Raw genomic sequence first — 14,966 nt, 5'->3', positions numbered from 1 at the left:
ATAAACGGAGCCGGGGGCCACGGGGATCACGCGTCAGATTCGATCAGCGAACGCTTCACAATACGCGAGCGACGGACGTGGAATATAAACGTTTAAACAAAGCCTTTCTGCTTTAGAACGGAGAAAAGGATAGGAGAACTTCTGATTGTTATCGGAATCACTTATGGGGAGGGATGCTGGGAATGGCAGTCAGAAATGCAAATATTAACCCAAATGGGCATTCTATTAAAAAAAAAAAAATAGAGAACCGCTGCACCTGGTCGGCTGGAGTGGCAGAAGGGGAGCGTATGGAGCAAGGTCAGGCAGCGGTTTGCTGTGCCTGACGGCTTCTCCGGGCCTCACCTCAATGCCGTTGCCGGTGGAAAATGGGGTAGGTGACCATTAGGATGTATTACGTTTCCCCACCAGTACACCGGAGATCGGACAGGCATTAGAATACCTGCAAACTCTCCCGTTTTTGGTCTCCGGGATTTGCCCTGAGACTCCGGGTGAAGCGCCACTTCTCTGGGCCTCCCCGTCCACTTCCTCTACAAGGGATTTTTTCCTGCAAGCGACATCAGCGGGACCGCCCACAGGCAGTCCATAAACTTCCCAGGTATGCCCACTCCACGCCCACTTCCCCTCCTACCATGCTACAAACCGCGATCAGCAGCCCGCCCACCAATGTCAGCGGACTGCCCACAGTAAATCGGCAATCAAAGATATGAGCATCAAAATTTTTTTATTTTTTTTAATTTGTTCTGTGTATTTGGCACCATCTTGATCTTTTCTAGCATAATCCACACAAAAACCATTCTAATTATTTAATGTTTGTTCTCTGATCCACCAGATAATCATCCGAATAAAGATGTGCAACGGAGGCCACAAGATACAAAACCACAAGTTTTTAAACGGGGGGGGGCTAACAATTAATAGCACACAGGGAAATACGACAAATTTCAGCTGATTTAAATCCAAAATCCAGAATTTCTGCCTCATAATTATAAATGTTTTTTTTGGAATTTCAATTAGAGCTAAAAACGTGACTACAGAGGCACAAATCTATTTTTTCCATCTTGTTAACCATTTAAATCATTTTTTTCTTTTAAAATTGTGCAAAAAATATCAAATGTGAACTATTTCAAACCCCAAGCAAGAATTTGATCGATTGTTGGGATATTGTGGTTCGGCCTATAGATCTTGTCAGCGTATTTTGCCCTACGGCTATAGATAGCGACATATATCTTACCGTAGGTTGCATCTCGTGTGTTTAGGGGATATGAACAGAGATTAACCCCACATGTGCTGTTTTGGGGGGCTATTGAGTAATTTACCCAAATCACGATAAATACTTCATTAAAAGGGAATTCTCAACTTAACAACTCAAACAAGAAAATGCATTAAAACTCTAGATTTTTTTTTTATTTAGGTTAATTTTACATCTAGTGATTTTTGGTTTAAAATGTGTTTTAAAAGTATTTTATATTTGCTTTTTTGTATGCGTTTTTTAATGCTTTTTCTATGTTTTTTTATTTCCACATACATTTTTTTTGCATTCAGTTATATCATGCCATGAATTTGAAGCAACGCCCCTTTGAGGCCACACCCAGACTGAAGCCCCACCCCTAAAATACAGTTAAAAAAAAATTGTGGTCATAGATTTAAAAGCTTTTTTTTTTTTTTTTTAAACTATATCAAAAGTGAGATGTGTGACAAAGATGGCAACCAATAACTTTCCTGTCTACGATCTATTATTATGAAGCAAAGGGTTAAAATAATAATGGCTATCAGGGGCTAACCCCGCCCCTTATGTGGCTAGCCCTACCCCTTACACAGAGCCACTCCCCCAGAAGAGGGAGAACTCTGGATAGCTTACCCTGGAAGTTCCCAGGTGTGGTAATTCTGTACGTCTTGAGAACGGAAAGCTATGAAAGCTTTTAATTACAAGTATAGAATAATATGTAGGAGTTTTCAAAGTCAAATATGAGGACAATAAATCATAATTCCAAACTAGAGGCTCAGAGAATTAATGAGTCTTACTTTACGGAGAGGGCAAAAGATAAGGGGAGCGCAGCCTCCCAGAAGAAGTGGTAGAGGGTAATACAGTGAGGTTATTAAACATGCGCGGGAAAGACATACGGCTCCTGAATCTAAGACGAGACCAACGACTGATTCGACTGAGTCCTTACAGCAAGAGAATCGGGACGACTAGATGGGGGCCAAATGGGGCCGATCTGACGGAGCTTAGGACTCTAAACAGGACATAAATGACCCCGAAGCCTCTGTGGTCTGCCTTTCACCTCCATTATTCCTGAACTCGTTAAGCGGACAGCGTTGCTCCTGAACGGTTACATTCCCCATGGCATAAAAGGCGATTTAAAAAGTTTAATTAAATAGAAGGAACGCCGCGGTACCCGATTCGCTCTAAGATTACTGGAAGAACAGCCCTCGGGACTTGGAATCCTAATACTACGGACATTATCGCGCGGGTAATCGCACCGCACACAGCGGCCTTCAATACTTTATTACCTCTAAGGAAAGCGTAATATAATTATCCTTCTACAGACATTTCAGGCGTCGTTACGTCAGTCGTTAGTCAAGGGTCATATCGGACCTCGGTGGTCTCTTCAACAGAACCAGCATAAAATATCATGAATTAGCATTTTGTAGGCGGGGGATGGGAGGAGTTGTAGGATGATAATGGCCCAATCAAGGAGTGGGCATAAGCATACTTGGGATCTTCTAGGCTCCGGGTACACAGAACCCCGCTCTTGCGGGATGAGGATGATGTTGCGGACGGCTCCTGCTGAAGTCAGTGGGTGTTCCTGCTGACATCATGGGACACACCCCTTTTTAAGGGGGAAATTAAGGGGGGGTGTCAGGACCCTGCTTCCGCGGCCTGGAGATGCGGAGTTCCCAGCTATGGGCATAAGACAGGTTAAGAAATCAGGGAATGGGAGGGGGTAGAATGAGAGCAAAACAATCAGGGGAAGGGGCAGATATAAGACACGTTAATGACTATTCAGAAATGGGTGTGGCTTTTTTAGAGCCCCGCCTATTCCTCCTTTAGACCGTAGCCCATGTAATTTGCCCACGACCGATTGGTATCTTGGTAACATTAACCAATTAGCTTTAGCCAATAATCGCTTCGGTTTCACGCGGCTGTTTATCCGCGGCCTTTAAAGAAAACCTATTTCCTAAGTTAACTTTGGAAATAAGGGACCAAAAAGTTTGGCAGTCTCAGAGGCAAACGAGATAATCAGACGTATCGTTATATAACCGGGAAGCTGAGGTTTCATAAGCATAAAGCTGGCTGTATAATTAATTTGAATTAGCATAAATGTGTAAACATGAGTGTTAGTATGTGTGCATGTGTTTGAATTAGCATGAGTGTATGTGTAAACGGGAGTGTATATGTGAAAGAGTGTTAGCATGAATGTGTACATGTAAATGGGAGTGTGTTAGCATGTGTGTATGTGCGTTTTAACAGTGTGTGTTTGTGTGTTAGTTTATGAATGTTTGTATGCATAAGTGTGTGTATGTGTGAAAAAGGTAATTATGTCTCAGCGCTTCGCTTTACACCTAGCAGGAACAGAATCAGAGCGTGCGTCTCCCCACGCATACACACAAAAGAAAATGAGTACTGAAGTGCGCTTCGGTGCAAAAAAAATAAAAAAAGATAATTAAACTATTGTATTTTTGTATTTGTGTTATATATATATATAAAAAAAAATATATATATATATATATACATACATACGCACACACACTGTATACATATTATATATACACACACAACCACATTATATACACATACATCCTGCTGAATTTTGATATACAAGAAAATGTAAAAGTACTTTTTATTTTAGTTTTTACACTGAATAGCACTTTTCTTTTTTGTATGTATGTGTGTTAGTGTGAGCGTGTAAAATGCATACCAGTGTGTGTATTACTGATGGGGAGGCAAGGGGCCGATGGGGCCACTTGGTCTTTTTCTGCCTCCAGGCCAAGGGGTCAGCCCATCCCTGGTCTCATCTTTTGCTACAAATTTCACTGAAAAGTAATTTTATCTCGCGGTGTGAGATTCGGTACCAGGCACTAGAGTTTTTCCACGAAGACTCATTTTTCATGTCGCCGAACGAACAATAATTCTAAATATTTCTCTTAGCGGCAGACACCTTTAAGAAAAAATAAAAATGTTAACGTCTACGTTAACAAATAACTTTACAGTCATTTGTATTACTAAACGTGTTTTCTCTCGTGATTCTGAGGCTACCAAAAATATGGTTTCTGAAGAATACGGAATAAGCCGAGGAATGTCTGCAATTATTGGGATCCTAATTAAGAACGGTCAGCTCGGAGCATTTAATTAATCAGAGATAAAGAAGTCTCTCTCTGGCGTCTCATCTTGGTCTTATCTTCCTTTTCCTTCTTCCTTTATGCTTGCACCCCATAACTCTCTCAACTTCCATTTCTGTTCTTTTAAACCGTGTGTCTGAATTCCGATAAAATTTTCTCTTACAAGGGTTTCCTTTCTGCATCCATTGAATATATATATATATATATACACATATATACACACACAAATAAAAGGGAATAATAATAATATATATATACATACATACAAATAAAAGATAATATATACCGCATAAATAAAAGATAATATATATATATACAAATATAAGATTATATACACACAAATAAATGAGAATAATATATATACAAATAAAAGAGAATAATTATATATATATATATACACACACACACACACACATATATATATATATAGTTTCATTTTTTTAAAAACAACTAATAGATCCCATAGAAACATAGACTCTGCCGGCAGATCGGCCCCATTCGGCCCCCTGTCTAGTCTTCCAATTTATTCCTGCTGCAAAGACTTAAACCTTAATTAGTCGTTGGTCTCGTCTTAGATTCAGGAGCCGTATGCCTATCCCATGCATGTTCAAATCCCCTCGCTCTATTACCCTCTACCACTTCTGCTGGGAGGCTACTCTACTTATCTACCACCTTCTCCTTACGTCGCACCTAAAAATCCTGAACGTGGAAATCCCGTTGAGAGAACTTGAGGCAGCTCGACCTTTGATAATACCGCTTTAAAATAGGTATATGCCATACCCTAGAGAGACATGCGTTTTATTCTGCACTTAAGATATAACAGCTGCTGGACATTCATTAAAAAAAAAAAGCTATTAGCTTCCTGGCTCTGAAGGCGGATGATTTGTCTTTCTATACGCTAAGCCAGATCGGCATAATGTAGGAATGCAAGAGAAGATCAAAGAAGAAGAACACGCCGGAGATAAGTATTTGGCTCGCTTAGTCCGTTTCTTTTCATGTCCTTGGAAGTTGAAACGTCCTAATATTCTGGCTTATACCTGGGAACTCAGGGCGCGTGGCAAGAGGGGCATCTGCCCCAGGCACAGCAACATGAGAGGCACGCTGCAGCCAGGTGGCGCCAACGTGCCCGCTCCTCCTTGTCGTTCCTTCTGCTTCTGGGATGCCATCAAGGAGCGGGGGCCCTAACCCTGCCCCAGGAGCCCTAGGTAAGGCTCTGTGGGGGACTCTGGATTTCACTCTCTCCACAATCAACCCCATTCAAGGCAATTTTGAGCTAACCACATCCTCTTTATCCCAACCGTGCCCCCTTCTGCCTCCTACAAGTAGCAGAAGAGGGGAAGTATTTTATACCCCACGAAGCAGAATATAGTGTGATATCTGCCCTAAAAAAACATCAGCCCTGTCGCGCTGCGTGTTTGGGCACGATGGGCACTCACCTAAGCCATATCTTGTTTCCTATTTTCCTATTAAATGAACAGCCAATCAGGATGGGGAAGGCTAACTGCATGCTGGGAAATATCTTCTTGGCAGAAGAGTCAGAAAATCTTAAAGATGTTTTTCAGTGTGTTAAAGGACAATTTCAGCATTTTTTCAATGTTATATTAATTAAACATTTTTGCATGAGAAACACTTTCATGCATTAAAGTAAATGCAAGTAGTAGTTTCTTCCTTTCTTAAGAAGACTCAGGATCTCACACTGGAGGAAAAATGGACACACATTGGGTAGAACCAGGCATGGTGTGGGCGGAGCTATGTCCCCAACGGTCCAAGTGCAAACTTAGTTTTTCAGACATGGCTTCTCCATTTTGGCTTAATTTTTGTTGCATAAATCATGACAGGTGAATTATGCCATGTCTTGATGTTCATCTTAGGTTGCATTTACCTAATTTTTAGACCTGATAAGGGACAGATGATTGTTTATATGTCCTGATATGCAAGAGCATAGCATTCAAAGAGGATGTGCTTTCTTTTCCAGATGACTATAGCTATTAAATACCCCTCAATATTTCAGGTGTCCAAATTGGGACACCTGTGTTAGGGGGTGTGGCAAGTAGGGAGGGGTGGAGTCAGCCTTCAAAAGTGCCCCACTCAGCCAATTAACCCAAGTAGCCACCTCAAGATCCTAGCATTGCAAGATGGCCACATGGTTTTTGCAGGTCTCTGGGCCTACCAAGGCAGGATCTTCCCAACTGCGCGCAAAACCAGGAACATGGGGCATCTACACAGGACAGCGCCCGAAAATCATGACTATCCCATGAAAACCAGGACTGTTGGGAAATATGCTATTGGTATCAAGGTACATATACTGATTCTAAAATTAAAAATTAATTAAATACTGTTTGGGCTAAAAATATTACAAGTAAAGCACTGTTAGAGAGATCATTTCTTTAAAAATCCACAAATATTTTTTGTGCTCTCTATACCCATCACCAAAAAAAAAAAAAAAAATGGTTAAGGATCGTGTCATTTAATTGGCAGGCAATTCTAAAAACTGCCTGGTTAAAAATTAGCATAGACCAGTCATGCAGCAAATCCTAAATTTCAGCAAATTTACCGGTAAAACAAAATCTACTTTTTTGTAGTTACATAAGCCAATCAATGGCCTGAAATTCTAAATTTAGAAATCTTATATAACACGATTCAAGCAAAACTCAATGAACCACGAAGAACCGACTACACCTTGTCTAGCAGAAACCTGCAGAGGACCTCGACACGCTCGCTGCACAATATATATATATTCTTCTATCAGGATTTTATGGTAAAAAAAGAAAAATAAGGAAAAGAATATAAATGATAATAGTTTTTAATTTCTTTCTAAATGTTAAACTAAAAGACATCATTCCTATAATTGCTTCCCCAAAAATAAAACATAGTTAATGAGAAAAATCTGTGCTTTATATTTTTGCATTGAACACTTAGTTGTCATATGACACAAAGACAGGCTCTGATAGGTTATTGCCATAGCTTTAAAAAAAATATATATATATTTTTTTTTTTAAAGTATGTTTTTGTTTTTTTATGAGAATTAACCAGCAGGAGAAAGAAATTATATGCTACGGTTTATTTACTTAAAGGGACAGAATTTTTTTAAAATAACTTTTGCTTCTTTGAAAGATGCACAAAAAGTACAAAGTTAAGTTACAAAGTGAGTCACGGTTGTATTTGATAAAAGCACCGGTTTGATTTTACATTAAAAAATTCCTGAATTATGAGGATTATAACATTTTCAGACTAATTTAAAAGTATGAATCACTCAAAATGTGGGAGGACGTGAAAGAACAAATTAAATTGCGGCGGGGGGAAATAAAGCAAAGAGACTAGCATTGGGGGGGGGGGATATTTGATGGGAGTAAAAAAGAGGAGGTCGTGAAGAAAGGTTTGTCCGAGTAGATGATTTTGTCCTAGGGGTAGCTGGTGGAAGTTGGGGAGAAAGAAGAAACGCAGCTGGGATATGGGAGAGAAAAAATAACGCAATTACCAAGGACAGTCCCAATTCCGGGGCGCTGTCCAACGTAACGGGGTACGAAATAAACACGAGGGGTAAGAAGGAATAGAGGATATAAAGTAACCGGCATGTTATCCTCCTTCCCTTGTATTGGATCTAGAGCTTGGGATCAAGTCCATGCCCACCATAATATGGAACCCACCGATGGCTGCGGATGATTTTTTGGGGTTATATACACATGACCCTGTCACACTCCATACCGCGTAATAAAACCAACTTCACAAGTAATTTAAAGTGGCTACAAACGCCGGGACCTTTTACTTTTGGGATCATAAAGAAAAAGAGTTGTTCTCTTTTTATCTCAGGTAATTGTTTCTTTGGAACACTTCAAAGGAAAATGAATGGTGATTGCGTTTGACTTGGTGGAGTAGGATATCGTTATTCCGAGAGCGGAGTTGGTGCATGGAAATCTGCATGCGCTGCGGCTCCGTTACCGAGTGTTTATCCTCAGGTATTCTGAAAACGTTATTCTATTTTAAGACATATAAAGAGCCGATGCATACATTATAACCGTCGAGAAAGCAACAAGCAGATCCCGATGATTTTAAAGTAACAGCGTCCCCATAATCCCCTTAAAACTAGAGGTTCAGAGGCTTAGATGGAATGAAAGGAAGTTTTACTTTACTGAGAGGGTGGTAGGTAAGTGGAACAGCCTCCCAGCAAAAGTGGTAGAGGGTAATAAACATGCATGGGATAGACATACGGCTCCTGAATCTAAGACGAGACCAATGACTGATTAAGGTTTGAGTCTTTACAGCAGGAGAAACAGGTGAATAGATGGGGGCCGAATGGGGCCGATCCGACGACAGGTTTTATGTTTTAGTTCCCACACATCTCCTTGTTGTAGCTGCCGGGGGGGGGGGGGGGGTAATAACGGAGGAGACATCAGCTTCCCGAGCTCTTTGCATAATTAGAGGTAGTAGTGTCTGATAAGGGCAGATTAGCTATTAAATGATATGGGACCGGCTCACACGCTTCATCTGGTGAGAGATTGCCTCACGAGTTACATTTAAAAAGTGAATTGCTCTAAAGGGGTAATATATGCAAATATATGTTAATTAAATCAGTACATGCCACAGCTTCATTTTCTTTATTAAGCCGGTCAGGGGATATTTACTTAAAAAGACAGATGGAGGGTGTGTGTATATAATACACACAGGAACATATACGTGTTCACTCCCATCACTCCTGTGTTCCAATGGCCCTTTAGCACTCCCATCACTCCTGTGTCCCAATGGCCCTTTATCACTCCCATCACTCCTGTGTCCCAATGGCCCTTTATCACTCCCATCACTCCTGTGTTCCACGTTGTGTTCACTGATCCAAGTTTAAGTTTAAAAGGCTAACTGATGGTTAGAAACCCTTTTGTAATTATGTTACAGCCAGAAATGTCCTTGTTTTCCATAAAAACAGCTGAGTGACCCCAAACTTTTGAACGGTAATGTAAATTTATATACATACATACCTTCCTAGTTGGCCTCGATGTTAATTATGATCTTAAATAATAAAAGGGATCGATCCCTTACAAAATTAGAATTTTCCTATGTTCCCGTCACAACTGAGCCGTGTCCGAGGGCTCCCTGGAAATACCCTCTTCTCTACCTTGGGGGCAAAAGAAGATTGAGCCACATGGGAGAAAAGCCATTACCATAAGTAAAACTTTGTATTAAATATACAATCGCCCCCCAAATTATCTTATTTGTCACTTTGTTCAAGAAAGACATCGTCGGAAAAAAAAATCCTAATTAGAACGATACAAACAGCTTCCGTTATTAAGGTCAAACCTAACGATATTAATATAGCAAATATATACCAAACAAACATTGCTTAATGTACACAGCAGGACGCTGTGAAAATATCTAGCAATGTAATAGTTACGGAGCGGACTTTCAACTCCCCTCACCCTTGCAAGGTACATATTTATTATTCGGTTGAATAATTACGGAACACATACCTGCAAACAAATCTCTTATCCTCGACGTGTCCATTACAAGCTCATTAAAAGAGCCGGGTTCGCGGTCTACGAGGTTGGCACAAAACGATCTGGTCTTACCTTGTCTTCTGTTGGCGGAGAATCCAGAATATATGGACAAACAAATGTACTTTGTAATATAAATCTGGTGACATCATTGCACCACGAACTTCTTGAATTATGTTGGTTTGCTCAACCAGTGGCACAGGATATAGAAAAAAAAAAAAAATTGGGGGAGAATTTGAGAACTCGTTGAGATAAAATTCTAATGAGGAACGTTCTAGGTTTGTCATGAAGAGTCGAGAATTCTTTATAGAACGCTACATCCAGGGAAGGGCTGCCAAGTTCGAGGCTTTGGTGGCGCAGATCAACCTAAATGGAAAATAGTGCCCCTCAAAACGGGATCTTCAGTCTGGTCCAACAAACAAAATGACCAAAAGGGACCCAGTTATGGGGGAAGTGGTCTTTCTACTTTAGATATCCCAGTGGCTATAGGGAAATTGCAAGGAAAAACAAAAATGTTCTAGTAATCTTAGAATCCAGGGCCAGTTGTGGCATCCCCAGCTAGGTCTTTGGCGCACCATAAGAGGGACAGGACCTCAATGGTGACGGATGACCACCTTGCGTGTGCACCTTAAGTTAGCCTACATGCTTCCATTGATTCATGTACTAATTCTGTCTATTTTTCTTGCTTTCTACAGAGGAATGGGGCAACATAGGGTGGGTTTTAACCAAAAGGGACCCGATGTGGACATGCTGATCAGGAGAAGTGAGAAGGTATCAATGGTCATTGACCCCTGTCCCTCAGCTTTTTGTCTTGCAGAAGATGCGATCCATCAAAAAGAAAATGTGACAGAGGTGCGGTTTGGGATTTTTTTTTTTCTTAAAAAAAACCAAAAAACAAACAAACAAAAAAAAACACACATTAAAGAATTTCCGTCCTCTAATGCATAAAATTGCCTTAATGTGTCAGTTCTAGTTTAGAATGTATCTACCGTAAGAATCGATCCTGGAATAGTTGGCGCTAATGATAAGGTTAAATAAAAAAATATATAATTTTATAATAAAATAATTACTGTTTCTTTAACATAAAAATATACTTGTTTGCCCGAGGATATCCCTCTTCATCCTAAAAATCTTTGGCCCACAAATCTGCCCACAATCACTCTGTGAATCTACCCCTTCATCCTGATGTTCTGCCCCCCTGAAAACGGATTGAAAAGGGTGAGATTCCGTGGAGCCGAGTCCGTGAGAAATCTAAAAAATGCAGAAGCTCTTTGTAAACGGCGCCTGTAATTTATTGCACGTAAACCGAGCTATAAATCTTAAACAAAATATACGTTGAATGCAGAGTCTGTAAAGAATATAAAAGGAGATAAATATATATACAGAGAGAGAGAGAGCGTCTGTCTCTTTATGAACTTCCCCTTTAAAGAAGGCGCGTCTGGACATCTCATGAGAACATTATCTTGGAACGTTCATGATAAGGAGGTAACCGACACACTCATGAGTTTGGCTACGTCTCGCTTTGCACATCAATATATATAACTTCAATTATAGGAATTAATGTAAATTGATTGGGTTACACTGGTGTAGGACGGGAACGTGTACATCAATTTAACTTATTGGCTTATTCACGGGGCGATGCGTTGCCCTTTGTACATGGAGCCTTTAATTAAGTTCAGTTTTCACCATACAGACATACCTGGGAACGTGTGTGTGTGTATAAGGGCAAGCGTGAGTACGTGTGTGCGTGTGTATAAGGGCAAGCGTGAGTACATGTGTGTGCGTATAAGGGCAAGCGTGAGTACATGTGTGTGCGTATAAGGGCAAGCGTGAGTACGTGTGTGTGCGTATAAGAGCAAGCGTGAGTACGTGTGTGAGCGTATAAGGGCAAGCGTGAGTACCTGTGTGTGTGTGTGTGTGTGCGTGCGTGCGTGCGTGCATTTGAAAGGCCCCCACCTTGAAGATTCTGTGCTGTGCACTTCATTTTTAAAAATAAAATAAAATTATTAGCAATATCCACCATAAAACTTTTTATTGTGAATTAATTGTGAATTTCAGCAAAGGACATAGGGTCACACACTGCTTCCAGAGCATTCCTGTAAAGAACACATCAAAAACCATATTAATAAGAATGCTAATTAAAACCCACTTGGTTTACACAGCCTTTACATTTTTAGAATTATTTACTTCCTAAACCCATCAATTATCATCAGTAAATTGACATAACGGCGCAAAACAATGCTCTTGCCCATCCCTCTGGAGAGAAAAGGATTAAGACGCTTTATTTTCCTAAATCACTTACTTAAAAACATAAATACATTAAATATTTACAGCATAAAAAAAGTCATTACGGGGGGCCTCTCTACATGTATGCATCTCGTTTTGGATCCAAATGGTGGTCTCAGAATATTGTGTGACACTTATATGCTATCATACTTTATTATAATTTATTATACTATTATTATTATTAATAAGAAATCAGCAGCCAATCTCATTACACCGTAAAGACCTGGGGGGACCCCTCGCTGCGCACCGAGGCTTACGTTACACCTCAATGTATCTCGTATAACAGCCCCCACCTGTTTGGTACTTTGTAGGCTCATTCAGCCAAGAAATTATTTTAACCGGAAGGAATTCTACCATTAAATTGCACTGAGATAAATTGCACAAAGGAAATTTTCTCCATTTTCCTGTAATTATAATCAGGCCACAATCTTATCAACAGACTTTTCTTAAAAGTGACCCCCCCCCTCCGATATCCGTGACGGCCCACGCATGTAGATTAAACACGAGTCCCATGTAGGGGACATAGCATATCGTAGCGGAGGCAAACGTTAAAAAACAAAATGCAGAAAGAAAATACACCATCACGTTAAATATGACGACATCTGCTTTTGGTGGCTCACTATTGTGTCTGAGGGTCATGGGAGTCCAAAAATGTTCAACTTCCTTTTTGTTATTTAAAAAGATATATATATATATATATATATTCATATAAATATGTCTATATACAATATAAACATAATATATATTATATGTTTTATTTATAGAGTTTTGACAGCTAGGTCAGAACCTGTGAAATCACCGTCTGATCCCCACCACAATACAGTTATTTATAGATTTTCTTTTTACATGAGTTGTCGTGGCTACCATACCTGGGAACTTCTGGGCTCCGGCTATCCGGAGCTTTCCCTTGCGGGACACGGCCAAGACTGCACATCGACGTCAGCGGGCGGTCCCACTGACGTTAATGGGGGGAAATGGGCGGGGAGCGGGGCGTGTCAACCAGAGGAGCAGCGCTCACCCGGCAATCTCCGGGTCAAACCCGGAGAGTTGCCAGGTATGGTGGTTACAGACAAACAGCGATCTAATCGCTGTACGCATTGGAAGCCTTTCCAAAGCTTATCAGAAGTAATCCCACCACTCCTGATTGGCTCTCATGAGCAGAATGGACCAATCAAGAAGACTTTGATCGTTCCGGATCATGGTTTCATTTTCCAGTACCATCATTGGGCCCAAGTATCATCGAATCTCCATCTCTAGATGTTTAGTGCCCAATCAATGAGTTAGCTTATCGTTGATTACTTTTTAAGGTTTATTTGTTGCATATGACCTTGACTTACGTTGGCCAACCTCGCCAACGCCCCTGGTTAGATGTTCCCGTGCCTCTGTTTTTACCCAGCCTATGAGTTTTCCCAGATTCCTAAGCTACCTCGCTCGAGATTTATCCTGTATTCCACCTCCTTGCCAGGCCAAAGAAGTTCTGACACCCATCGAGTACCGGGAACACTCGATCAGATGGTAATGGTTTGTTGTAGATGGAAACCCTACCATCAACGCTGGGCATTCCAACCGTAGGGTTCGCTTGGAGACCGTTGTTTTATATGCATATCTCTCTTTGATCTTTTATCTTGATGGCTCTCCAAGGAGTCAACCCACAAGAAAGATTCCATTAGAGACTTAACATGCAACCAGCTATGAGATCATCCCCTCCCCAAGATCTCCCGTCAAGATCTACTTTACAATCAGTGCATACTCCAGATAACAACGAGATTAATGTTTACAAAACCAGAGAATGTCATGAGTCAGAAGACGGCTCTCCCTGCACAATGCGGAGCCTCCGCAACCATTAGGCGAGAGCAAATATTTAACCAAGGGATAAGTGGGGAAGAAAACAACATGATTTTTCATCCTACCTTTACAGGGAAAGGCACAATTACATGCTTTGTCAGTTAAGCAATTGATGAAAGGTGCCCTGTTTGCACGAGAATTAACATAACTCAATTTACATATAATGTTTATTTTTAGAAGCTTTTGGAGACAAGACCCCTTTTTTCATACAAAAACAAGTCTCCAAAATGACATAAAAGAGATAAGAAAAAAAAAATAGAATACTAATATAGTATTGTCGTTCATTCCAGGAGGCTAAAGATGAAGAGTTGGACAAGTCCTTAAGGGTTAATCTAAGAGGTTTTATGGTCAGGCTAGAATTCACTAAATACCCAGCATTTGTTCCATGAAAACGCATAAAAAGGTGAAATTAGCCCAAACATTTCCATTCCTAGCCCAGCATGTTACTGCACCAACCCTTAGATTTTGCCCTGTGCCCCGCAAAAATGTGAGACATGGCCTGGATGGATTGGAAGATCCATTCCAATGGAACAAGAATATCATCTGAACCAGCGCTGTCTGACTTCTCGAAGGGAAGGATATAATTTAGAATCACTTTGGGGGAGCCAACATTGGAGGTCCCATTCCAGATGACCTTGATGACTTGGTCCTGCATTTTTATTGCAGGACCATAGGTTGGGGGTGAGGCTTCACCGAGGACTTTCTGTGACCTTTTTGATAACTATTTACATAACTCAGACATTAAGAACAAAAACCAATGCATTTTAGTTATAGAATTAGGTCAAGAAACCCATTTCCTGCTGTTTTTTTACACATTATTGGGGCTTTTAGGGCTGTAGAACCCTGCGATACCCTCATACCCAGCAAACATTCTGACCTCCTAGAAAAGAGGGGAATCAGGGGAAGAGAGACACACAAAGTGGTCCATATTCTATTACGTTGGTTGAGTATTCGGAAGTAGCAGTTATTTTTGCAGGACACAGAATTTCTCTGTGGATTAAATATGGCAGCCTA

The 14,966-nt window shown here is 40.6% G+C and overlaps 1 protein-coding gene across 1 annotated transcript in view; it reads right to left on the bottom strand.

Annotated features, from left to right (window-relative positions):
• LOC149278859 (vasoactive intestinal polypeptide receptor-like) overlaps positions 1 to 13,041 on the bottom strand; it is a 57,385-nt gene extending 44,344 nt beyond the window's left edge. Inside the window, exons 1-2 of the mRNA XM_089501667.1 lie at positions 12,977 to 13,041; positions 9,798 to 9,904 (exon numbers count right to left, since the gene is read on the bottom strand). Coding sequence (XP_089357793.1) covers positions 9,798 to 9,904; positions 12,977 to 13,041 — 172 coding nt within the window. The remainder of the gene's footprint in view (positions 1 to 9,797; positions 9,905 to 12,976) is intronic.
• Positions 13,042 to 14,966: the final 1,925 nt, after the last annotated feature.

Source organism: Sceloporus occidentalis, unplaced genomic scaffold, assembly GCF_023333645.1.
Source record: "Sceloporus occidentalis isolate IW3139 unplaced genomic scaffold, rSceOcc1.0.p SCAF_178, whole genome shotgun sequence".
In the NCBI taxonomy this organism is placed as follows: Eukaryota; Metazoa; Chordata; class Lepidosauria; order Squamata; family Phrynosomatidae; genus Sceloporus; species Sceloporus occidentalis.
Note: the sequence above shows the minus strand (reverse complement) of the source record. Positions and strands in the feature narration are given on the sequence as shown.